Genomic DNA, 26484 nt, shown 5'->3' on the forward strand with positions numbered 1-26484 from the left:
TTAATTTACGTATTAAATGAAACATACAATAACTGACAAGATTTTACATTTATATTTATATTTTGAATTATGAAACTTTGCTTTACATTATTAACTACTGATGTATTACTTATACAAACGATATGTTTATTTTCTTACGTATTTACTGCCAATTATTTACCTCAGAGAATTTAACCGTGACGCGATTTTTCTCTTAAGAAGAATCCATCCTTTTAATCATAATCAGCTCAAATACCAAGCTTTACTCGAGATGAAATCTTCATTTTTTAACAATGAATAGTTTACGGTTGAATTGATTGTCACAAAAACTTAATTAAAATCTGATTTATAATTCAGTATCTATGAACAAAATTTTAAAAATGCTTGGTATGCGAAAAAAAAATGAATTTACTTAATGTAAGCATTCGATGGAATCCCAACGATTCCTAAATAAAGGCTTTTTAAATTACTTAATTTAATGCAAAGGCTTATTTTATACGAAGTAGTGTAGTACATAAAATCTTTCTGTCCTCTGCAGTTTTATTTTTAATAAATAAGCTTTAGAATTCTTTTAAGAACAATAAAAAGCGTTGCCGAAAAATGTTTAAAAATAAAACAGAAAATGTCAAAAACTAAAGGTAGTATTATTCGAAGTCTGATCATTGCCTAGAAACGAAGTATTTATGAATTTCTATATTTCAAAATCGTCTACAACTATTCACTCGTTTATTACATATTAAGAAATTAATAAAAAAATGAGTAAAAACTTGCACAAAAATGAAGCTTTTTATCATTAAAAAGATAAAAATATGATTTTTAAAATGGTATAAAAACATTTCTTGTGGAATAATTTGCTCTGAAGTTATGAAGGAAAAATTAAAATTTTGGCTAATTTCTGATTAATTTTATATTTAATCAATTTTTGCTCTTTGTAAAGTTATTATTCTTTCTATAGTCTTAAATAATAAATGTGCAAAGTTTGGTTTGTTTCAGTTCTGTTGCTTAAAAGAAAATGTGGAATATTTATGACCAAAATTACTTTTATATATATATATATATATATATAGGATTATTGACGATTTTACAATTTAAGTGATAAATATGCTTGTTAAAAATCTCTGAAAAGAAAGAAAAAGTTATTTTTTATTTTGGCCTTCATTTTTAAAAATATTTTGAGAGATCTTTTTTTTTTTCCAAATTTTTATTCATTTATTTTCTACTAATCAATATAATTAGTGACTCAAAATGAGTATTCTTCATATTTTCAACGTGTCCTTTCTATGATGAAAAATAGTTCTCTGGAACCTCTTCCTTTTCAACGTGCAATTATAATATAGAGTATTTATTGCATGTATTAAATAAGTAGTGAATATTTGCTCATTGGTCTATAAATAGTAGATCAAATGTGTAGTTTTATATTTAGCTTTCATAGCTTGACATTGTGTCTTTGTTAAAGCATTGTACTTTTTAATTTCTTCCTTGTTATTTTGTTTAAGTTTTTATTGTAAAGTAATTTGATTTTTTTTTCTTTTTTACCAAAGCATACATTTCCACTTATTGTCAATTCTCTCTTTCTCTCAATTGTAATCTAAATTTTTTCATAAGTTATTTGTGAGTTTTAAAAAATGTTTTCAATCTAGTAAATGACGTATGTTTATTATTTAAGAGAATATTTAGTCGCAAATTGTTTAAATTGATATTATAAAATAGTCCCAATGTCATCAAATGCGACTTTGAAAACTCCAAAATTACATTTCAATGCTATTTAATGATGATTTTATACGCATGCTAAGGTAGAATTTTTTTACTATTTTCCTTCGTTATCTAAAAGTAAAATTTTGAAATGTAGTAATAATTTTGATGCGGGAAAGGATCATATCGCTTTCAATAAATAAGCAAGGCACAGATGCGTTTTTTAAGGTTTATTTAGCTGCGTATATACGAGCGCCATCTAGCGGTAGAGATCAATATCATTCCTCAGATAATAATGATAAAGTGCATTTGAAATTAAGAGAGCGATTTATTTGCAAAACTGCACTAACTTCGCTTCATAACAATTTTAAAAAATTCTTATTCTATCAGATTATCATTATTATTTTTATTATTATAGAATGTTTTAGATTCTGATTGCTCTAATCTTAAGGTTTTTGCTATTAATAAGTTTGAGCATTACTCAAAAAAAAAAGAAAAACGAAAATTTTTGTCACTCCATTTAACTGTAAGATTTAGTCATTTACACACTAATAAGCTAGCAGTTTAAAGAAATAAAAGCAAAATAATTATTACTGAATAAAAATTTATGACAAAAAATGATACATCCACTGCTTTCATAAAATTCGACAAAAAACGTTGAGGGTTAAAAAAATCTCCCGCGTGGAAAATAAGCGTATAACTGTTGAAAACGCTTATGAAACATGCTCTATTAATTTCATGAAAATATTTTTAAATTTTAATTTGTTCAAAACTATGAGGGAATTTTTTTTTCAAAAAAAATAGTATCAGTAAATGCCATCTATGAGAAATTTTAGAAATTTAATTAAAGACAAAAAAAGACTAGCAAAAATATCATATTCCAATTTTGCTTAATTTTTAAGCACAGGAAAAAAATAACTTGATTCAAATTCTGTATTTAATTGAGAATTAATAAAGAAACGGGTTATTCTTAAATACAAAATGAAAATTATTCAAAATTGCTCCTAATAATGTTTAAAAAATGATTTCGCATTAAAACATTTATTTATTCCACCAATTTAAGGCTTAAAGAATTTATGCTTATTTATTGTAGTTAATAGGAATATATTTTTAATAATACATGCCAGCGATATAAATTTTTAAAACAGTTATCCAACTCTTGTGCACTCTTGATATGCCCACTGAGTTCATAAAGCTTGATTAATCATTTTACCTATGAAAAATAAGTTTTAGAAATAGTTTATAATTCACTGAATCTGTTGAATGATCAGATTAATTTTATCAGTATCGTTTTGTGTGATGAATTAATAAATGTAATTCTCTTAAATTTAAAATTAAAAAATGGCATGATTGATTTTTTATTTATTTATTTATTGCTTCTCTTTAGAAATGTTACTCTCTATACAATATAAATTCCAATGATTAATTTTTCTTAATCATTGGATATTGTTGTTTTTCAAATTCTTTGTTGCTGGTGGTTTTCTTTGTTGTTATTTTTCAAATTCTTTGTTGGTGGTGGTTTATTTGTTTCTATTTTTCAAATCTTGCTGAATTTATGGTTAAATATGACTCATTTTTTATTTTTATGAAAATATTTTTTGTTTAAACTTTTACAATTATTTCATTGTTTTGAAATTTAAAATCAAAGATGAAAGCCAATAAATAATTTATTCATCCTAGTGCCCACCTTTTACTGAGACGTATGTATAAAACATTCAAAATACTGAAAACGTAATATCCATCTAACCGGATATTTATTTAATTGATGGAACTCAGAATTTCGCATAGTTGCAAGCAAATGATAGCGTAAATTCCAATTTGTAATACAGTATCATGTAAAAATCAGAAAAAGACCAAACGTATTTAGCATCTATACATATGAACGCAACAAAGCTTTTATTGTCATTAAAAAAATACAGATCTCTTCATTTTATATTCATAAAATTTTGTCACTTAGAGACTCGTCGATTTCCAATTACATCACCTGAGATTTCAATCTATAAGTAGTCATAAACTACTCAAAAGGATGCAATTCACTTGAAATTTCAAATATGTCTTTTGGCAAAGTAATATTTCAATATTGCTTTTCCATAATCAATAAAATTTCTGTTGCTTTTGCTCTATCCTCTTTTCACGAGATGTTTAATGCTCTTCCAAATATACAGTTAGTGCCTCGAATCGGGCCTTCTTATCACCCAGAATGTTCGATAACTACAGAAAGTGAAATAAAAATCCCGATACATCAGGCGTCATAAAGTTGCAAAGTTTCACAAAAATAACGACAGTTTAAAAGACTTTGGATTCTTTCAACACGGCGATGATTAAGAAGGTGAGGTAGAGACCGATGAGGTAGATGCCGTAAACACGTTTCGTTTGGAAGCGGCACACAATCATTACGACGACGGATGACAGAAGACTGACAGTCAAGGCGGAGAATAATATGGTAGTCAAAGGAGAATAATTCAGCTGAAAAAAAAAGAATTCTTTTAGTAAACAAATCTTAAAGAAAAAATTGCGGATCAACTGTTTCAGTTAAATTTCTCATCTGAACTTACAAAAACTGATAAATCATCTTACATACCCAAAAAAGAAACAGGAAAGAAATAAAGTAAAATCCGTTGATTTTCTATTATAGTTTAATTCCTTTAAAAAATTATCATTTCAGTTTCTTTTTAGTAATTTGAATATATAATATAAAAGGCTATAGTAAATAAGATAAAACTTTATTATGCTTTATACTATCGTTACCATACCAAAATGTCGTAAGACATAAACCACACAAAACATACCACACGAAATTTGGGTGTGACAGTTGAAAGAATTAATTGTATATGGCATACTATATCAGCATAAAACATTCGCCTTCGAAACTGATAAAACACCTTACATTACAAAAAAAAAAAAAAAAAAAAAAAAAAAAAAAATTTATTTTCTATCATAAGTTAATTCCTTTAAAAAAATTATTATATCAGCTGCTTTTTAGTAATTTAGTAATTTGAATATAAAATTTTAAAAAAAAAGTCAATAGTAAATAAGATAAAATTTTATTATGTTTTATAATGTCGTTGCCAAACTAAAATGTCATAAGGCATAAGCCACACAAAACATACCACACGAAATTTTGGGGTGACAGTTGAAACAATTAGCTACATATGGTATAAATATATGAATATATAACAATCATCCACATTAGTTGGAGAGCTGATGAAGCTAGCCTAAATAAGTGAATTGCATCTATAAATTGGTTTTTAATTTGATATAAAATATTTTTACAATATATTTTTATAACAGTCATGATAGCTATATGAATTCAATATAAATGCTTTTTTGACATTTTCCTACTACATTAAAGGAAAAAAATATTCATAATTTTCATTTAAAAAATGGCCTGATAACAAATAGGCATTTATTAACGTAATAATTTAAAATCAGTTTCTGACTATACTTATATTACGATTAATATGCTTAGCAATTATTGTTAATATTTACAGGTTATCATTAATAATAACCGATTAATCCCATTTACGTCACGAATCTACTTAAAATTTGCCATTTATTATAAAATGATATGTTTATTAATCTTCTGGGCGTAAAATTAAAACTTAGTTGAAGACAGAATTATTTTTACTTTTCGATCGAATTATTGTTTGCTTTACAATAACTTTGATAAGCTATTTGAAAAGCATAACATTAAGTCAATATGTTAATAGTGTTGTAAAAATTAAAAAACAGCTACTGAAGATATTGCCAGATTTAAATTACTTACCACCATACCAGCACCTCCATCACCAATTAGCTCAATAATGCATGGAACTCCAACACCAAGTAGTAATGCTAAAAATATGGTTAAGCAAAAACATAGAAGAAACAGTGCTTTGGGAGAAAAAACAGAGAACAATTGTTTCCCTTAAAAATAAACATAGAATAATTGCGATAATGTTAGTAAATAAACATCACATTTGCAAAACCAATACTTATTTCTACTGAAACCCCTGAAACATGGTTATTTTTTTAAGAAAAGTGTACGTAACATTTTTAAAATATATTTATTATCTAACAAAACTTCTACAATATTCTTTTTATATATTTAGCAAAGGTTTTAATTTTGACTGCTGATCTTTCTCTCTGGTATAGAGACGGATTTTCAGATATTGGCACAAACAATTCAGATATTGGCACAAAAAAATTTGTTTCAAACGGGATAATAAGCATACTATAATAACAGACTAATATCCGAAACTTATTCATTATAATGATAGACTAACTTTTAAATATTAAAACTTAAATTATTTATTGAGAAATGTCCAAAAAAATCCAGCCTTCTTTTCTTCGTAAAACTGTATTGTGAATATATAGCCGGGGAAAAAAACAGTTTATTTCTAAAACTTTAGATAGAATTTTCCTATTAACTTTATAAACTTTAGATAGAATTTTCCTATTAGCTTTATAAACTTTAGATAGAATTTTCCTATTAAAATTTAAATATTCAGCGAATTTATATTGTAAAATGTATTGCTGTTCATTTCAAACAGTTTTAGTGAAATTTCACTTTGCATTTTTTTTTTAAGTTTCTGTCTTTTTATTAAGTTTTTTATTCAGTTTTTATTATTTTTCTTTCTTTCTTCTTATAAGCCTTTTTAAAAGATTTACCATTAACTTTTCGCTTACACAGCTTAATAGGTATGAGTTTTATCTTGAGTACAAACGCTTTATCGTTAATCCTATCTTATTATTTCAGTAGTGTTATTGTTAAATGTTCTAGTACTTCCTTCCTATAATACTGAGCAAACACTACTAGTTTAATTTTTATTTTATTAATTCATTCGCAATTAGAAGTTACTTTATTTAATTCTATTTTTTAAAACTTCCTTCTCGTTGAGAGGATTTAATGTTAATGATTTTATTTTGTTTTGGTAATGAAATGAAAAGAATTTCAATTACGTAGCGGATATAACTGAATCGGCAACCTGTAATTTTGAGAGTTCCGGTGGAAATGCTTGACAGTAAATTTACAGATAGAGAAATTAATTACAGTGCCGTCGCCTGAAAATGACATGGCCCAAAAGTTAAGCGAATATTCTAACTAAAGTGTTGAGCTTCGGTTGATAATACGAAACCTGTAGAATCTTGAGAACCTTCCCGCTATTTATCTTATTAAAGCAACATTATACAAATGGAATTATTTCATTCTTTCTAAGATAATTTTAATTGCAAAGTAATATGCAATCATAACTTTGATGGGAAAAATATACAGTGTTTACGTTTATTGAAGTTAATTGAACGAAGAAGTGGAATAACGAATTTTAACCTTTCTCAAAACACAGTTGAAAAATTATTATTTTCATAAGTTTTCTTAAGTTAAAATAGCAAAAATTCAAAAATTAAATGCGTAAATGTGAACTTAAATACTGTCAAATATTGTGAGGTATTCGTATGGATCACCAAATAATTCTTCACATGGCAACTTTGTAGGTAAGAGCAACGTTAGTATTAAAATTCGTTTCAATTGATTTCTTTCCGATTTATTTTCCTGACTTTAAAGCTAAATATTTAGACGCATCTACTTCAAATTCTTTGCAACAATAGGAAAATAATTATGAAATGGAATTAACTGCTTAAGCAATAATGCAAAAGAGAATTCGAAGTTTAAAAGTAAAGAAATATAAATTATGTGTGCCTTATACTTAAAGGATACTCAGAAAAGGAGCGCCAAAGCAGGCAGCAATGCCCATTCTTGGGAATCCTTTTCTAGCAACGGCGAGATTCGATAAGAAATCTGAAAAACAAAATCAATAAAGATTAATGCTTGGACATTTCAGTTCATTTTTCTGTACTCAAATATAAGTACACTGTACTGACAATGAAAGCTGACTGTGTAGGGAGGGAGGGGGGGATCTGTTCAGTTAATAGTCTCGCATTTGTTCTTGACATTAAAAGTTCATTCTAATACTTCCTGACATTTCGATAAATAATAAAATTAGTAACCTATGCTAGTAAATAAAATATAGAAATATAATTTTATATTTCATAAATTTTGCTTATATTAATAAGGAAAAGTTTTTAAGGATAATTCAGTTGATTATAAATACCATAATTATAGATCAAATTGGTAAATTTTGCTTTATTTGCAACTGCTGTAGGCAAGAAAATTTTTGAAGTGACCATAGGCAACTAATAGTACTAGAAAACTAGTCATAAGAAGTGGCTTCTTGTGAAATAATGCTATTTGCATAGATTTTTAGCTCAGTACTCTAAATATGCCCACATAATAACCATTCTAGACCAAGACTACATAACCATAGCTTGGTGCTTTGATAAGAGTCTGTTGTTTTCCATGAACGTTTTCAAAGCAATTGTTGTCTGAATTATAATACTTTAGAGGATTATTGACTTTGGGTAATAAAAAAAAATAGCAAGAGGAGAGGAGCTACTTACCAAGCAGACAATTTCCCCATGCTAAAATTGTGAGTCCAAGAATCGATTCACTGAGGTTGAATGCCACTCCAACAGCCTAAAAGTTAATTTTGAATATTATAAGTCAATAAGAAAACCATCTTTAATCAGAATTAAAATACATAATTTATTTAATCATATTTTGGGGAGGGGGGGGGATTTGCATCGGGAGTCTTTAACGAATGCTACTAGACTTTTATTAGTTCTAAAAATTTTTCATTAAAATAATAATTAGTTGGAATAAATGAGTATTAAGAGAATCTGTGTATAAACCAATCCTTAAATCTTAAATAGGCAATCAATCTTTTTCTCACCTTCTTCTAAGAAATGAAGAGTATCTAACAAATAAATAATACCGAATACTTAGGAACATGCAAATCTTAAGGATAAAAATAATATATGTTATTTATAACTTCAGTTATAATATAATAGCGTTTTAAAGTAGTAATGATTTTTCATGGATTTAGAGTACGGCAAAAAACAATTCAAATTTTTCCGCACATGCAAAGGCCAATTTTTTCAGACAAACAAACACAACATATTTCTTCACAACAATATAAATTGAATGCAAAATGAAGGCGCAAAATTTAAGTTTCTAAAGAATTTATAGACATCTAAAAAAATATCAGTAGCAGAAGTTCTGTAATTGCTTTCTTACACAATCAAACGCGAGAAGGATTTAAAAAAGTTCCGACAATAATTCACACTCATATATAGTTTGTCGCGAACCTTAAGGGTGAAACTGTAAAAAAAAAAAAAAAAAAAAAAAAAAAAAAACTTGAAGGTAAAACTGTTAAAGAGAGAGAGAGAGAGAACCTTAAGGGTGAAACTGTAAAAAAAAAAAAAAAAAAAAAAATCCATTTTTTGAGTTAAGACAACCAAACGGTACCTAAATTAATCTTTTTTCACTTGAAAAAACGGCGAAAGCAAATCTCCACTCCTCGTCTCAAGAAGAGGAAAATGCCTTAGGCCATAAAGAAAAAACTGAACTTCCGAGCGCTGTTACTTCCGTTTTATGCAGTTTAAAAATATCGAATTTTCGCAGCTAATAATTCTTTACTGGATCTATACTGAGAATGTTCATATTAACCAAATATAATTTTTGAGAAATTTCAATACTTACTTGAAGTAAGACTACGATTTCAGTAGCAATGCAGTAGATCCAAACAACAGCCACTCCAAATCCCATGTATGCATATGCTGTATGGAAACGAGGAGCGACTTCTGCTTGAGTAAAGTAATAAACAAGACCAGCACCAATACCACTTATAATTAAAACTAAGACTATAGCTGGGAAAGCGCCACCAATCATTGTAGTGCCAACTGAAAAATAAAACGAAACCAAATATAGTGCAAGGGGGCTTTAATTAGAAGAAAAATTTTCTACTTAGAGATGATACAAAGCATTCGCATTATTAAAAAAAATGATAATCTTTACGATGATAATCTTTATTAATAGCTGCATAAAACAAAATAATTTATTGTATGTTTTAAGAAGATATTAAAAGGAAATATAACTCAATTAATAGGAATACAAATATGAATTTAAACATTTCTGTTTTGAGAAATCATCTTTTAATTTGACTGTGAAAGAAAATATTACACGGCTTCAAATAAATTTATAAGAAAGTTAATGGAAATTAAGGATATTGCAATTAATAAAGAATAAAGCACGGATACAATTAAGTTCCTGACTTAATTTTGAAAACTGAATTTTAAATCACGCGCATAGTTTTAAGCTGCGAAAACTCTTATAATCAAATGAAAATTAGAATTTTTAGAATAGTTTGTGCAAGAATAGTTTGTGTTTGTGTGTGCAATAGTTTGTTAATTATGGAAAATAGCACATTTAATAATAATACATAACTATCAGATAGCTGTTAGATTCTCTAATAGCTATGTATTAATACATAGCTATTAGAGAAAAAAAATATTTAATGTAAAAACTATAATAATAAATATATCCTCAAATATATCAAAGATTTCAACTAAGAATTTTAACAAAATTTCAGAAGAAATTTTTACAAATTATCTCGGAAGCACAACGTAGCTTTAATATTAGATAGCTGCATTTTTAATAGTATCTTTTCTCCAAGCAAAGAAAGCAGTAGCGGATAAATAAACTTTTTTCGATTCTTTGCATTTAGTTCTAGTTTTAAATTTTCGATTTCTTTGACGTCAATAGATGGCAGCACGTACGTATATCAGAAAAGATGAAAATATGTGCTCGAAAAGTTCAAACAGAAAATTTCACAGTCTAACTATAGTTTCTTGTATATGCTAATCCTGGGTCTAAAAAACCAAGGTAAATTATTTTTTCGTAAAATGAATAGAATGGATTTAGCATAAAATATAGCCATCAAATGAAAAGATAAAACAATTTTTACATGAAACTATTTTTTTATATGTTTCGAAAATAAGTTTAAGGATAGTTGTCCATAAGCTAATTTTCTGTCTTTGTTATCGATGTTATTAATGCAAAAAAACTACAAATTTTCATAAGACTGATTCAATTTTATGATTATTTTATTCAAATTAATTTCCTCTTATTTTGATTTGAATAAAAACTACTATTTTTTGTTGGAGAATTGTTATTCGTTGTATAATTTTCGTTAGATAATAAAATTTAGAATAATAATCTGGCTTCCCAATGTTGCAAAAAGCATTTCTACATATCTCATCTCATTAAATTTAAATTTAAATTTAATAAAAGTATTTAAATGCTTACATCCAATTGCAAAAGTGATGAAAAGTGGTCCAGTGACGAGATGAAGACAGTTGAGAATACGGCACCAGTTATCTCTTGGTGATTTGTAGTCAACTACAGGTGTTGTCAGTATAAGGGGAAACATTATAGGTCCCTAGAAAGGAATAACATTGACTGTCAGGAATTTTAGAAAATAAATTTAAAAAAAGTTAAATATAAATACTCTGCATTTTTTCCATCCGTTTTCATTTCAAATATGGGGGCTAACTAATATAACTCGTTAGATGCTATTATTATCAATAAAAAAATGGTTTAATGCGTTCTTACAAAGTGGCCTTAAATTAATTTTTGGGGCATAAAAATGAAAAGAAAAGTTTACATATGTATACTTTTAAAAAACTGACTGCCCCCAAAAAAATATATATCTATTAACTTTACAAAGTTTGCAGACATTTGCTAATCAGCGAATGGAAGTTAATAATGAAAGTGGATTTAAATGGAGATTCTAATAACATTTTAGTAGGGTTTGCAATCTATACAAACTTTATCCAAATTGTTTCGTTTCGCTAATGGGTATGTGCAAATTTCATGTAGCACATATTGCTGATGTGGTGTTTCAAATGAATGTCGATTCCAGAATTATGAAATCCTTAGGAAAATATACAAAGGCTAATTAAAGTGTCTCTTTATCTGGAGTAATATTTAAAAAAAAATTAAAAACTTCGTATTAACAAGGAATTTATATTTTAATTAAAAATGCATTGTTAAAACCATGGTCCTGAGCTGTATATTTATATCGATAAATTAATTATATTATTAAATTTACTTTTAAAATATCCAAGCTTCTTTCCATCCATGTTTGTTTTGACCATTCTTGAATATTAACTGGGCATATCTTCTCGAAGAAATCTTTCCATTGGTCAACTGGTTCTGGAGGCGGTACTTTCTCACACTTTTCTGATTGGTAGTAATTGCAACCGGGGGAGCATGTACTGTTAGCTCTGTATTGTTTCACTTGAGTTTCATCATAACCTACGAATGGGAAACAATCAATGAAAGTGCACTGTACTGAAACAACAAACACGTAGAATAATAAGGATTTTTTTAACTCACTTGGGGGTGGTGCTTCCTCGTCAAGCCTGGGTAATGAGATGGCAAAGACGTCGTTGTCATAACAGAAATGATGAAGAGTGTTTCGTCTCCTGTCTTCTTCCCAAGAGTATTTGAAAAAAGCTGGAAGAATTTTGTCTGTCAGTGTTTGATATACCAAAGTGACAACATTAGGTATCCATGCAACGATGAAAATCATTGCTTTCAGTATTTGTTTCCAAGTGCGTTTTTTTTATCAGATGGAAAAAAACCTTTATCCACCCGAAGATAAAAAAAATAATTAAGAGAATAAATATTACTTGAAGGTAAAATAAAAAGAAATTCCTTTTGAAATAACCACTCAACTTATTTTATTAATTTTTCTGCTTTATTTTTCAAAATTCGGGACTTCTTTTCTAACACCTTCTAAAACGTTTGACAGAAAATTGGACAGAAATAGTTCTCCCAATTAAAAACAGGAACACTATACGTAATTTACGAAACCATAGTTTAATTAAATTCAAAACCAGATATCGTTTTTATCAAAAAATATCCTACTTTTAAAAAATACATATGGGAATAAATTATTAACTTATGTTCCGAAAATATGTAAACTGAAATACTATAATGAATTTCAAATACTCGTATACGCTAATATATATCGTTCGATTGAAAAGTATTATTTCAGTAGTGCCAAGTGAAAAATTGCGATTTCATCTACGGTTGATAACTTGGCGACTGTGAAATTCACATTCTTAATCAAATGAAGAAGTGATTAAGAATGTGAATTTAATTCTATATAACAATATTCTTGATATTTGAAAGAAACATCTTTGCATTTATTATTTTTTTGCTCATTATTAATTTATATTTAAAGTCTGAATGATTTAGCATTCACATACAATGTTTTTCGTGGTCCTATTTCTTTCTTCTTAGTGTCAACTTATATTTTTCAAAATGCTTGCAAACATCATTTAATAATCCAACATGAACAAAAATAAAATTGATGCTCAGTACATATTTTTATAAAATTTAAACATATTCATCAATCTATTTTATTTTATCATTCAAATTTTGACTTACCGGTCAACACCACACCGTAGGCTTCAGGATTGTCATAATCAGCTGCTCTGGTTCCAGTAATTTTCATCGCTTTTTCACCACTGGCTGCTGCTTCTAGAGTGTTAAGAAAATACTTTAATATTTCATCAAACATAGTTTTAATTACAATATAACAATGATAATACATGCATTAATTGATTATACTTACATTATATACTTACATGGGATACTATAAAATGTTAAAACCGCTATAATAAATGTGCAATGAATAGCTCTGTAAGTAAAGTCAAGTTATTGAAATGACCAATTAAAGCATTTGGATGTTCCAAATAAATGGAAGAATCTTTTGTTTCTTTCATTAAAATTTATGACGTTAAAACTTTTTAATTTTATATAATTAAGTGAGAAAATGACAATTTAATTTTAAAAGCAAAAATTAACATGCTTACGTTGTCTTACAGAAAGTAATGATGCCAAATACTAATAGCAGCGATTAAAAAGTTTAGCAGAAAAATTTGAACTAATATCAAAATATTTCTATTTACAAAAAAAAATTGATGGCTTAGTTTTTTTACGATATGGGTTTGTTTTTATAATTTGTTTTTAAAAAAAGTAAGACGAAAAATGTATTGATTCTTCTGCAGTTTCATTTTTTTTTTTTTTTGCTTCCTTTTTAAAAGTAAGCTTAAATGATCTTGAATTGCATTTTTTTTTTTTTTTGCTGTCTTTCTTACAAATTCAATTTTATTTTCATTGTAGAAATAATAATTTTATGCGATAATAAAAAAAAACTTTTTTTCACACAAATAATTTATATTTACTTCCTTTCTTTAATTCAGATCAGACTTTTGAATCTTCAGATTCTTCGCAGAAAAATAACATTTAAATAAAATGTTTGGTGACATTATAGCTACCAGAAATTACCCCCATATTTTAATAAAATAAAATTTGGTCTCTAAAAAGTTTTGATTTTAACCTTCCAAAACAATTTAATGCAAAGATTATTTCTTTCCTAAATGAATAAAAAAAATCGTTTTAATATTTAAGAAAAAAAAATAATAATTCAGAATCCATACACAGCTGTAATACAGCATTAGAATTTAATATGCTTTGTATTCCGATGAAATATAAAATGTTCCAGTGGATTTTTTTTTGTACTCATTGCCATATTTTTTAATAAATTGAAAAAACAAAAGGAATTTACCTGCTGCTTTTTCAGAGTTTGCTAAGTGTCTCTGATGGATATATCTACTTGTCACAACAACAATGATGTAAACTACATACAGAAGGACAAAGGCTGAAAAGAAAAGTGCATTATCTGTTAGTATCAAGAATCGATACTGTTTTACAGAATTTATTTCAGGCAACTTTTATACAAGCACAAATATTCCACCCAAGTTTATCAATAGAATTTGGTTAGCAATTACATATTTATTCATTCCATCTTATGTTCTCACCGCTAATAAAGTATTAAAAAATAAAGCATTTGAAATATTTTTTTTTCAATTCTGTAGATTATGTTAACAGATGATCATCCATTTTACAGATACTGCCTTCTTTCAATAAATTTTAAATAATTTCATAATTGACTAATATTTAGTTTTAATATTTACTTATTACATTTTTTTACTTACTACTTACATTTTTTTTTTACTTTCAGAAATTTCTTATCAAAAAGGATTTTGATAAGAAATTTCGATTTAAAAATCTATGTTTCTAGTTTATTCATTTTGATTTAAAAATTAATGAAAAATAAAATGAAAACTATTTTTCAGGCATTTCTCCAAATCTTTAAAACAAAATTACCCATGTTTTGCTAAAATATAAAAAAATTATGTTCTGTAGGATTTAATTGAAAACACTGAGGTATTACAATTCATTCATTACTTCAATTTTTTTTATGGCTATCACAAGCCAGATTTATGCTCTAAAATACTTATTAGGAAATACTTTTGCAAATTTTATATACTTTTATATAATAACTTATCAATGAAATCATCAAAATTACTTACCAATGGCGTGATAAATGTAGATATGTCTAGAAAAGAACAGATAAAATGCTGATGCAGCTGCAACCAGGTAAAAGGCCACATCCCTTAAAAATGGTCGCTTCATCATGCCAAAATTTTGAGTCAAGAAGATTGAACCTGCGACTACTGTAGTTGTAAATATTCCGCCACCTTAAAAAAAGGGATTTGTATAAACATGACGTTCAAAGATAAACAAATATTAATTCGGGGATAAAAAGGATAAGTATTCGGGGATAAAAAGGATAAGTATTCGGGGATAAAAGGATTCGAATTTATGTAAATATTTATGTAATTATTCGGGGATAAAAGGATTCGAATTTATGTAAATATTCCGCCACCTTAAAAAAAGGATTTGTATAAACATGACGTTCAAAGATAAACAAATATTAATTCGAAAATAAAAAGAATAAGTATTTACAAATTGAAAATAGGTTGTTAATGTGAATTTAAAAAATTAATTTTAGATTAAGATTTAGACACATTTTTAGATAAAAAGAAGAAAGAATAGGATTTTGTATAGCATACATGTAATTAATTTGTTTCTTTAAATTCCTTTTTTTAATAATATTTAAGCCGGAAAATTTATATAAAATAATAAAATTTAACAGAGATTTTGCAAAAAAATTTATAGAAAAATGTTGCAGATAAATACTGTAATTCTTTATAAAAAAATACAAATTTTTATAATTATTTATAAAAAATAAAAATACGACACAGTTATTTTGAATGTAGTTTTATTCTCTTGAAAATTCTATCAAATCACACTGATAAATTTCCGTGAATAAATGTAAGTAAAGAAAATAACTTTTTTTTGATAAAAAGTGAAATGAGGCACTTGTAAGATTACAGAAAATGGTAAGCAAAGAAAATAACTTTTTTTGATAAAAAGTGAAATGAGGCACTTCTAAGATTATAGAAAATGGTAAGCAAAGAAAATAACTTTTTTTGATAAAAAGTGAAATGAGGCACTTGTAAGATTACAGAAAATGGTAAGCAAATATATTACAGATTGCATAGAGAATATCTTTATGATGCTTACCTATAAGACCACCTATAACCATTTCGGTTTTCTTTTGTCGAATACCGGCTATTGCAGAAAAAATATCAGGAGATCCATTTCCAAACGCTAAAAGCGTTACTCCCTAGACTTAAAGTTAAGTCAAACAATACGAGCATAAATATAAAAGCATATATATAAGGATCAGAATATATGATGAGGTCATTTCGGAAAGAGGGAAAAGGCAATTCTTTTTAAAGGGGAAAATATACATTATGTTGAAGAAATTCACAAAGAATAGCCTTGCTTTCTTTAGTGCTTTAAATTACTTTTCAAGTTTGCTTCAGTGCATCTGCTCTAGAAGACAGATCCCATTTGTTCTTTGGATGATGACACATCAGGAAAAAATTATATTCCTTATCTTTCTCATATTCTTCTGAAACTTGAAAGTATGTTTGATATCATCGCTTAGTAATGTTTGATATCAGTATGAAAAGAAACAGAAAGAATAAAAATGAATACATTTTTGACACAAAAGGTTTTTATCTTTCTTTTGGAGTCTACATTGAATTGCAATATTTTCGTCAAATTGCTTGTGCAAAATCTTATTTTTCTCAAAGTATTAACATATTTGAAAAACACTTCGAATTTTGGAAAAAAATTTCCATTTTATATGTATTATTATGCATTCATATATATTCTCCATTTCATATGTATCATTATGTATTTATATATATTTTCCATTTCATATGAATCATTATGTATTCATATGTATTTTCCTTTTCATATGTATCATTATGTATTTTCCATTTTATATGTATCATTATGTATTCATATGTATTTTCCATTTCATATGTATCATTTCTCTAATTATAAAAAGCACTTTATAGCTTAATTTGCAAAAATTTCAAACTAAAACGGGGTTAACTTTTGAAATCTATAAATGGCTATATTTTGTTATATTTTGATCAAAATCTTGATATTTTTCACATTTTATAACATCTTATCTTCTTAAGGAAGAAATATAAAACTTTTATATATGGTTACTATATATATATAAATATACATATATATATAAATACTTAAAGGATACAGCTACATTCTGTGACATCTTCAGAGTCTTTGAAATGATGAAAAGTGAAGGACAAAGGCTGAAAAAAAAAAGAAAATATTAAATTACTTTTTCGTTCCTGATTTAAATTTAAGGTTTGTAAATTAAATCAAAAACACTGTAATAAATATTAACATAAAATAAAAAATCTATTAAAAAATCTTTTTACGTTTTTCTAAATAATATTCAATTTCGTCCCCTAGATGAGGTTTTAATATGAAATTTGATGCTGAATTTATTGCATTTTATGCTGGATAATAATTAAAACTAATTTATTAATAACTGATTTCTACAAAATGATATTATATGCAAGTAGAAATCACTGACCAAACTTGTATATGCGAAAGGAATTGAGTAATTCTAGTAGATGCTCAGTTTGTTTTCAAATACAGGATTCTGAGATACATGCAAATGATATATTAGATTGAACAAATTTCTGCTTGAGAATTGTTTTAAACCGCATAATGATGTAGCTATGTTATCTTTTTTTTTTTTTTTGTATACATGTTTATACTGATTGGTTAATGTTGCTTTTTTATAATTTAAATAATACTTACTTTTTTATAATTTAAATAATCCTTGCTTTTTTATAATTTAAATACTATGAAAATCCTTACAAATTACAATCCTTACTGTGAAAAAAATTCTTTTAATAAAAGATGCATGTTAACATAAATCTTTTCTATTGATGAAAGAGATATAATACATCTCCAGTAAATAGTTTATATTTATTTTATCTCAAAGTAAATTTCAAATAAACTAAATATCAAATCAACTTTAATACGCATCTCATATTTAAAAAAATCATCGAATAACTTACAATTCATTAGCCGTTACTCCTAGACCAGCAAAGAGCACTAACAGCCAAACCACCTAGGGGAAAAAAAGAAGTATTCTTCATCCTGATTTTTAAAATTATTAAAACTTTCATCTTATATAATTTGATTCAGATACAACTTTCATGCTTTATCATTTGAATGGAAGTTTCATATACTTTTATTCATCTAAAAAATCAAATTAGTGAAATTCATTTTTTGAATCCTTTCCCTTCAATTGCGTTACCATTTGTAAGAACTTTATTAAATAATATGAACTGGTTTCTGTCAACTATTATCTATAGCATTATATCGCTATCTGTGTAAATATCTGCTTTCATTTTGTATTATGTATATTTGCAAACCGTTCCTGTTAAAGCTCCTATCAAAGGAAGGCAATTTTCTAAAGCGACAGCGAATTTTGTTTACTGAAAGTGGCTTTCAATCTCCGAAATGAATGATGATCACTTTCCGATCTGGATACAAATATCGCACTCAGTCTAGGATGTCGTCGCCGTAAAATAAGGACTAAAGATATTCGGAGATACTGGATCCACCATTTCCCGCATTCGAATTCAAACCTCGGATATCGGGATACTGAGAACATGCATTGCAAAAAAAATTTCTTGGCAATAAAAAATGTGTCGAATTTATAATTTTAATGCTGAGATGTAAAATACTGTATTCTGTATGCTAAAATTAAATTTCAATTAACCTTCAAGCTAAAAAAATTAATTTCAAAATTAAAATTTTTACAGGAATTTAATCAGTTGAAAATTCGTGGAAACTAAAGAATTCACTTTTTTAAACTTATCTTTTGTTTTTTAAATTTCATTTTTAAAAGATAAAAAACCTTCTTTATGTCATGCTTCAAAAAAGAAAAAATGCAAAGAACAAATAATTGCTTTTCTAGTCTATGATAAGTGAACATTTTATCTGAATCTTGAATTCAGCAGCTTTCATCATTATCGCATTTAGACAGATATGTTCGGAAGAAATTGTTTTGCGTCATGGCTTCTGTATTAAATAACCTGCGACATATCAAGACACATTAATCAAAGTCAAAGAAAGAAGTAGCACACACAGTGATAAAATCTACAGTTGACGACAGACGATAACGGACCATAAAATTATCAAAATTATACAGCGCTATTAAAAGAAAAATAGCGGATAATAAGAATTTTATATCCTCTACTGTTCACTCTTGGCATAATTCCTATCGCGTTTTTGTTATTTCTATGTCATTGCCTTATTTAGTAATTCTCTCAAATTATTTGAAATTTTAATATTGGCATTAATCCATATTCACTATTTTCGATTCCCATGAAATAAATAAGATTATGTATTTTATTATAAATTAAGGTTTTTCTTGCATATTAAAAACACAAAAATCAAACTGTAATATAAATGTTCAAATGAATGAAAGTTAACATGATAAATATGTCCAGAGTATGTATTTTTAATACAAAAAATTCATGACACAAATGCGTTGAGCAGGTAATGTTACCATAAATGAGAAAACTCTTTATAACTTTTGAAACTGAAATAAATCTCAATCATATACTTTTTTTTATTTAAAGGACAAGAGAAGGAAGTGATTCATTAAATATTTTATAAGAATTCTTCAATTTTTTTTTTTTTTTTGTATCTTACATACAAAAATATGCTCATTTTTTCCGGATCTATTTAATTAAAAGGTGTAATCGGGGATTTTTTAATATTCCTTTTATTGTGGTACGTAAAATGAAATGTGATAATTCTAATTACTCATAATTATTTTTAGGTAATTTACAGATTTAACGGTGAAAATAAAACTGCCGTGGTAACAAAGCCCGCCATGTCGAAAGTAATACCACTGGGGGATACTGGTTCAGAAGTGATTGTTTTCTGATTCAGGTCTAAATTGCGATTTGTGGAGGAGTGAATGAAATGCATGAATGAATTCCGCCCCGTAAAAAGGGTTGTGACGCGTGAGTAGCTGAGTTGTACTCTTGGCCCTAGTTGGCGCTACTGTAAAAACAAGAGACGCTCACTCGGCTTAAATAGTCGACAGATAACTGTCAATGGGCTTGTAAAGTGCCATAAGTCACAACACAAATCCTCTAAGACCACTTTATTCCATATATTAATTTAATAGCGCAATAAAATTAATTTATTTTGTCCAATAAGCTTCTAAGTTATATTGTTTTTGGTATCGCTTTAGCGAAATAAAATAATGGCAAAAATGTCTTACTCGACACATTTTTTATTTAAACGCAGCCGAAGATTGTTGATTAGAACTAAGAAAAGCAAAATTTTTCTAAATGTAATCCGAAAAGAACTTAAATCTAATATAAATAAATGACTTACACTCATTGCAACAACAGAAGGTACTCCATGAGGTCCAAAAAGACAGTACATGTGTTCCGTGTACTGAACATAGCCCATTCCAGGATCGCAGTCAGCGACATTTTTGACAAATTCACAACGACATTCCGTTTCAACATCGTTTACTTCTTGACACTGCAAAAAAAATCAAAACAAATTTATTCGTTTAATTTTTCAACGTTTAAAAATAAAATCTTATTAACAATGACAACAGGCATTGGAGATTATAAAATTAAAAATCAATAGTTATTATTAAGTGTAAACCAACTTTGAAAAAATATAATTATTCTACTGAAGATAGTTTTAAACGCGAATAACTCACATTCTTCATTAATAAAAATTTGCATCTTCATTCGTGCTTTTTTCGTTTGCACTTCCTCTTTCTTCTTTTCTTTCTTGAATGTATTGAAACGTATTCACAATTATATCCTCTTTCATATTTTTTTTCTCTGAATAATTTTTTATTATTAAACAAATCTGCCTTAAATCTCGGCATTCTTTACATTGATTTATGTCTTAAGAATAACACAAACATAAATTTTAAGCAATGCTTTACACTGAAACATGATGCACTAATGTATGCTAGCTATTATTTTACTGATAAAGACCATAAGTACCATTATGTGAAAGAAAAGTTGAACCTATCATTTACTAAAATTCTATCTTCACTTAAAGGATGATTGCATAAAAGCAAAATAATTGAAACTCTTCATATAAAAAGTAATACAGAAAAAAAGAAATCAATCTAGAAATTCTCCAAATGTTTTAGTTTAGTTTTTTCAGAGTTTATTATCATTAGTTTATTATTATTTTAATTACTATATCTTTAGCTTTTGCATTTCTGTATCTGGCAAGATAGATAAATGTTTTCTTATTCATTTAATGTTAAATAGTTTATTTCGATGTATTTCTTTAAATATGTATTAAAATTATTGCTGCAAACATTGTTTTAACTTTTTTTATGAAGGGGTTGATCGACACATTATGGTTTCCTAAATATGTAACTTAACGTTGAAACATTTATATTCTTTATGAACTTAAGGAACAAATGTGCGAAGAATACTTTTACGAACTCAAAAACAAACGTAAATGCAATTATTTCTTACCGTAACGCATTGTAATTTAACATTGCATGAGAATAGCAAAAGAACGAATATTTTAATATGTTAAACAAACGTAAATACAATTATTTCTTACCGTAAAACATTGTAATTTAACATTGCATGAGAATAGCAAAAGAACGAATATTTTAATATGTTAACATACATGCGTGGGTATGTCAAATTAGTTACTCGCCATATTCATATATTCTTCTTAAATCAACCAAAAAACTGATAAATATAGATGATAAATTCAATTTATCCACTGTAATTCTTTTTCATGAGGGCTTTTCTTTTCGATACCTCTTAAAATTTAATTTCTGAAACTTTAACTGCTTGACACTGTTCTGCCGTATCCTGCTAATATCGAGAACCTAATAAAATTGCAGAATGAAGTTTTTTTCGGTGAATTTTTTTCCTTTTCGAAAACATAAAAGTTCTGCTCGAGTTCCAATTTCTGCAATTTCATATTCGCCAGTGAACACCACTTACTGCTTTTTCTTAAAAACAAGCACAGTATCGAGAATATTAAAGTAATTCTTTCATCTATTTCAAGTAATATTTCAAGATCTCAAATAAATAGAATTTTGTATTTTACTACAGTTACCCATTATTCAAAATACATCTAAACTATCCAACATCATCAATTTCATTCATATATGCAACATGTGAAAACACTATTCTCATTTTATTAAAAATTAAAGGTTTATTAAATTTTATTTGAAGTATTTTAATCAATCTTCAAGTAAGAATTTTCTTTTTTGTAGTAGTAGCAACCAAGCATGTAAATCATCAAACTTAAGTAAGTGCTACCTGATATAAAATAAAATGTATCATTTGGAATATGAAAGAAAATAAATATTACCTAAACATGAAATATATGTATAGAAAGCAGGGTAAATGGTTTTTTTTTTCAAAGAAATCATATTTCATAGATTTAAAAGCATCTAAGAAAGTCGTTTTGAATCTCAGAGATCACAACAAACTTATTATTAAATCCGAACAAAATAAATTTGCAATAATTAATTAAACTTGAGAAAGGCAATTTTATAAATATCAAATTGTATCTTTAAATGAATATAAAGAATCTTTAGACAGATTTAGATTTTCTTCAGAGATTTGAGCAAAAGCACCTCGAGTATGCAATGTGTTTGACTGATTATTCTCACATAATTTCGGAATAAAGCTCTAATTTATATTTTTCTTTAATTAGTCATTAAATCAAAAACGCTATTTATCTTTTTAGAGTAATTACCCTTTAAAATGTGTTTCCGTGAATATTTAGTAAAATTTCATAGAATATGTGCTATTCCGAATTTTTTTAAGTAAGTTGTTCTTCGAACATTCCGAGTGACACAGATTTGAATTAGAAAGATAAATTAAACTATTTATAAATTATTTTTAAAATTAATAAACTAATTTTACATTATTTCTAAAAATTCTTAATAATTAAAATATAATTTATTAACAATGTTATCGTTAATTATTAACAATTTTTATTTGAGATACTAGAATCTTCCGAAACTTTCTATAGATATCTTTCACTATAACAAGATGAATTATTTAATGGTTGTTATCTATTCTTCTACTTTTTCTTAAATTGTCAAAACTTTTCATGGCAGTATTTTAAAAAAAAGGCATTTTATATAAGACATACGTCGTTGATATAACAAAAACAAATTCATCTTTTTATAAAGCAGTGAAATACATTAGACTGAATAAAGTTAGAAAACTCAATGATCACTCAATTTTTAACTGTGAAGACAATACTCGCTTCGAAAACTAAGAATTACAGAATTAATAAAACTGCCATTTTCTAAAGAATAAATACTATTCCAACTGTTTTTTAAGTAAATTGTTCTTCAAACATTCTGTTTCACACAGATAAAAACTCAAAAATATATGTATTGAAAAAAATAATTTATAAATTACTTTACTTATCTTATTAAGGAATACGTTTTGTCTCATTCTTACATTTATTATTGATATTTATCGTCAGTTATAATTCATAATAATTTATATCAAAGAATATTCTTGAACCTTCTACAGATATAGTTCATTACAATCCAGAAAATTGTAATGGACTGTCAACAAAACTAAATCCTCTATTTATTAATAAATTTTCAAAATTGCTTATAGGACTCAAGAAACTACTAAAACATAAAGCATTTTAGACACTGTGACAAGCACTTTAGACACTGTGACAATGTTGCAAACTTAGACAAGCAACACTGCACAAAACTTTCAGTGTTGTTTAACAAAAAGTATATAATAATATGTTTTATAAAGCAGTGAAATGCACCAAATTAAAGATGCTGAAAAACTCAATTATAATTCAGTTTTGCCTTAGTTATTCACTTAGGAAAATAAGAATTGCAGCTCTGATAAAACAATAATAAAATCATCAGTAAAATACAACAAACAAATCAATGCTTAAAACTTTGGTGCTGAAGCATTTTTCAATTCGGTTCAAGGTTTTTTTAAAGAAAAAATTCGTTAAGTTCATTTAGTTAAGTAAGAAGTTTTAATTACTTACCACAGTCGTATTGAAATACGTTCCATTTGGATCTAACCAGGCTCCTCCGAATGAAGTGCAGTTTTCCAACGATTCCATCGCACCTTGAAAAATAAAATTATCGGTGATCCAAGATTCTGACATTTTGTTTATTGTCAACGGAAATGTTCAGTATCAAAAGTTTTTAAAAATCGATCAATTCTCCTTTCTAAAGTATTAATATGAGGTGATAGAGACCGTCTTCTATATCTTCGAACCAGAAATTTGCTTTTACTGCTGAACGTTTTTCTCCTATTACTCAACGCCACTCGTCTTCGGTATCTGCGAATTAAGCGCTTTTTTTCCGTTGTGGTGGTCCAAAACGCGTTCGGTGAATACATCACATGAGGATAGATTTGTTATGACCGATTGACGAGAATGCGGCCCATTTTATAGGATTTTGACAGATCCTCCCTTTTGTTTCCAAATCCTTTTTCGTCTTATCATCAATGCAAACCAAAGGGCCCTAAACACTCTTGTGCAATTTTATTGGTTGACAGCTCTTAACAAACAATGATTATCATTTAAAGAAGACCGCCCCGAACCTACGACTTTTTTTCTGTTTTATAAGTCTAGCTATCTTCTCACGTCATTATCACGCTTCTAGCTACCTGAGATTGGACGCATTGTTTGGCATTCCTCACTTCTGACAGATTCATATCTTGGAGCGATTATAAAAAAAAAAGTGTCAAAAAATACTGTTATCACTGATAAGTAAAGATAAGTCTATTTTCCAAAATAAAGCTTCCAAACAAATTTAGTAAAATAAAAATTCAGAATCAATGTCCAATCATTATTATCGCTCATCATTATCAGTCCAATATTAACTTGCTAATCTGTTTCGATTCTCTAATCTCTTCATAAAGTAAAGAAAACGTTCTATTGCTTATTAGAATAGCTCGTGTTTATTCTTTAATAATTTTATCGTTGTGTAGCTAAAGAGGACGCACTTTCAAGAACAATTTTAGGCTTAATTATCTTCATGAAAATGAGTTGTAGACAAACGATCGCGGGCTCAAGTCATGTCAGCACTCATAGCTATTAATATCGAACGTATAAGAAACAAAATCGAATAAAAAAATTCGATTGAGGCTGGGTTTGTAGTTTGATTCATTTCAAGTTCAAAATAGGTTTGTTTGTTTTTTTGACAAATTCTCCATATATATATGTGCGTGGATTGTTTAGTAAATTTAGTAAAAAAAAAAAGCTTATATATTATTTTGGAAAAACAATTATATCCCTAGAATAAAATCTTCTAGTATTATATATCTAGCCCCCTTAATCTTATATTTTCTTTTTCCGTCAATAAATAAATAGCTAAATGAAAATAAAAAAAAACTGCTCTTCTACTTATTTGATGAGATTGTCATAATTCTCATTAAAAATAATTGTTTAGTAAAAGCATTATTACCCTTCTTAATAAGAATTTTTCGCTTTATAAAGTATTTAAATTTATGAACTAGAAATTTTCTTAGATCTAAATTTACAAAATTATAAGCAGCGGCTTTCATGTTATGCATTATTTATCCAATTTTTGTCATCTCGTCTCTTGATTTTTTTGAGAATACTGTATTGTCGTAGTAAAAGACTATTAATAATCAACTGTGCTTTTCATATAGTCAAACAATATATCAAAATATTTTACTTTTTCTAAATAATGTAGTATTCATAGAAAAACCAAAGAGAGTGTGGTTTCCATTTTTCAGCCAGAAAAATAGTCTTCTACTTCTGTAGCTTAATTTATTTTCTTCCTCCAATATTTTTAAAATTAATATATGCTATATATTTTCTTAATATTATATGTTTGGTAAGCTTAATGCATGTGGAACCATGATTAAATCTAGCTGCTTCATGCTTGAATATAAATGTTATCACACGTTTTACTAAATTTGTTTTGTCTACTGTTTCAGCTACTAAAAAACAATTAAACCTACAAGTACCGAATTCAAGTACAGAACAGAACACCGTCTCATACCCCCGTATCCATAACCATTCTGGTCACTGAATTCTAGTCCGGTTTGGTGGTTTTGTTACTGGAATTTTATTTAAATACCAAAATATTTACAGTAGAAAAAAAGATTAAAAAATTCATTACAAAAGAACGATTATATATAATTAGGTACAATTTTTACTATGGAATAGCTATGTTTTTAATTATTTTTTAGTCTAACAGATGGTGCAACTAATGCAGGAATAATGATTTTACATTCAATTATTATAAACATTCCATCAACGAAGGAAAAGTTCATTGTGCTCTGTGGTTCCATGAATTCAAATCGGACCATTACTGTTTAATGTCAGTTTGAAAGTTACAAAAAGAACAAAGTATTTGCAATGCATTTGAAGATATTGATACACTCAGAGTTAAGATCATAGATCGAAGTAAGTGGTTTTATTAAAAACTTCTTAAACATCTTTACAATAAATCGAAACAATAATATGACAAATTATAATAGTTTTTTAAAAAATTTTATAATCATGGAAAGATTGTGACAATCTTTATTTTATTTAGGATTAAAGTTTGAAGA

General features: G+C 27.0%; 1 protein-coding gene across 1 annotated transcript in view; it reads right to left on the bottom strand.

Annotated features, from left to right (window-relative positions):
• Window positions 1–3550: 3550 nt before the first annotated feature.
• Window positions 3551–26484, bottom strand: part of LOC129958305 (mitochondrial sodium/calcium exchanger protein-like) — a 77345-nt gene continuing 54411 nt past the window's right edge. The window contains exons 3-18 of the mRNA XM_056070698.1: window positions 23939–24021; window positions 20285–20437; window positions 17941–17993; window positions 17103–17160; window positions 16052–16154; window positions 14995–15162; window positions 14187–14279; window positions 13004–13096; window positions 11945–12064; window positions 11658–11863; window positions 10853–10985; window positions 9248–9447; window positions 8107–8182; window positions 7367–7447; window positions 5438–5505; window positions 3551–4137 (exon numbers count right to left, since the gene is read on the bottom strand). Of these exons, the coding sequence (XP_055926673.1) occupies window positions 3958–4137; window positions 5438–5505; window positions 7367–7447; window positions 8107–8182; window positions 9248–9447; window positions 10853–10985; window positions 11658–11863; window positions 11945–12064; window positions 13004–13096; window positions 14187–14279; window positions 14995–15162; window positions 16052–16154; window positions 17103–17160; window positions 17941–17993; window positions 20285–20437; window positions 23939–24016 (1863 nt within the window). The 5' untranslated portion in view covers window positions 24017–24021 and the 3' untranslated portion in view covers window positions 3551–3957. The remainder of the gene's footprint in view (window positions 4138–5437; window positions 5506–7366; window positions 7448–8106; window positions 8183–9247; window positions 9448–10852; window positions 10986–11657; window positions 11864–11944; window positions 12065–13003; window positions 13097–14186; window positions 14280–14994; window positions 15163–16051; window positions 16155–17102; window positions 17161–17940; window positions 17994–20284; window positions 20438–23938; window positions 24022–26484) is intronic.

This window comes from Argiope bruennichi, chromosome X1, assembly GCF_947563725.1.
Source record: "Argiope bruennichi chromosome X1, qqArgBrue1.1, whole genome shotgun sequence".
In the NCBI taxonomy this organism is placed as follows: Eukaryota; Metazoa; Arthropoda; class Arachnida; order Araneae; family Araneidae; genus Argiope; species Argiope bruennichi.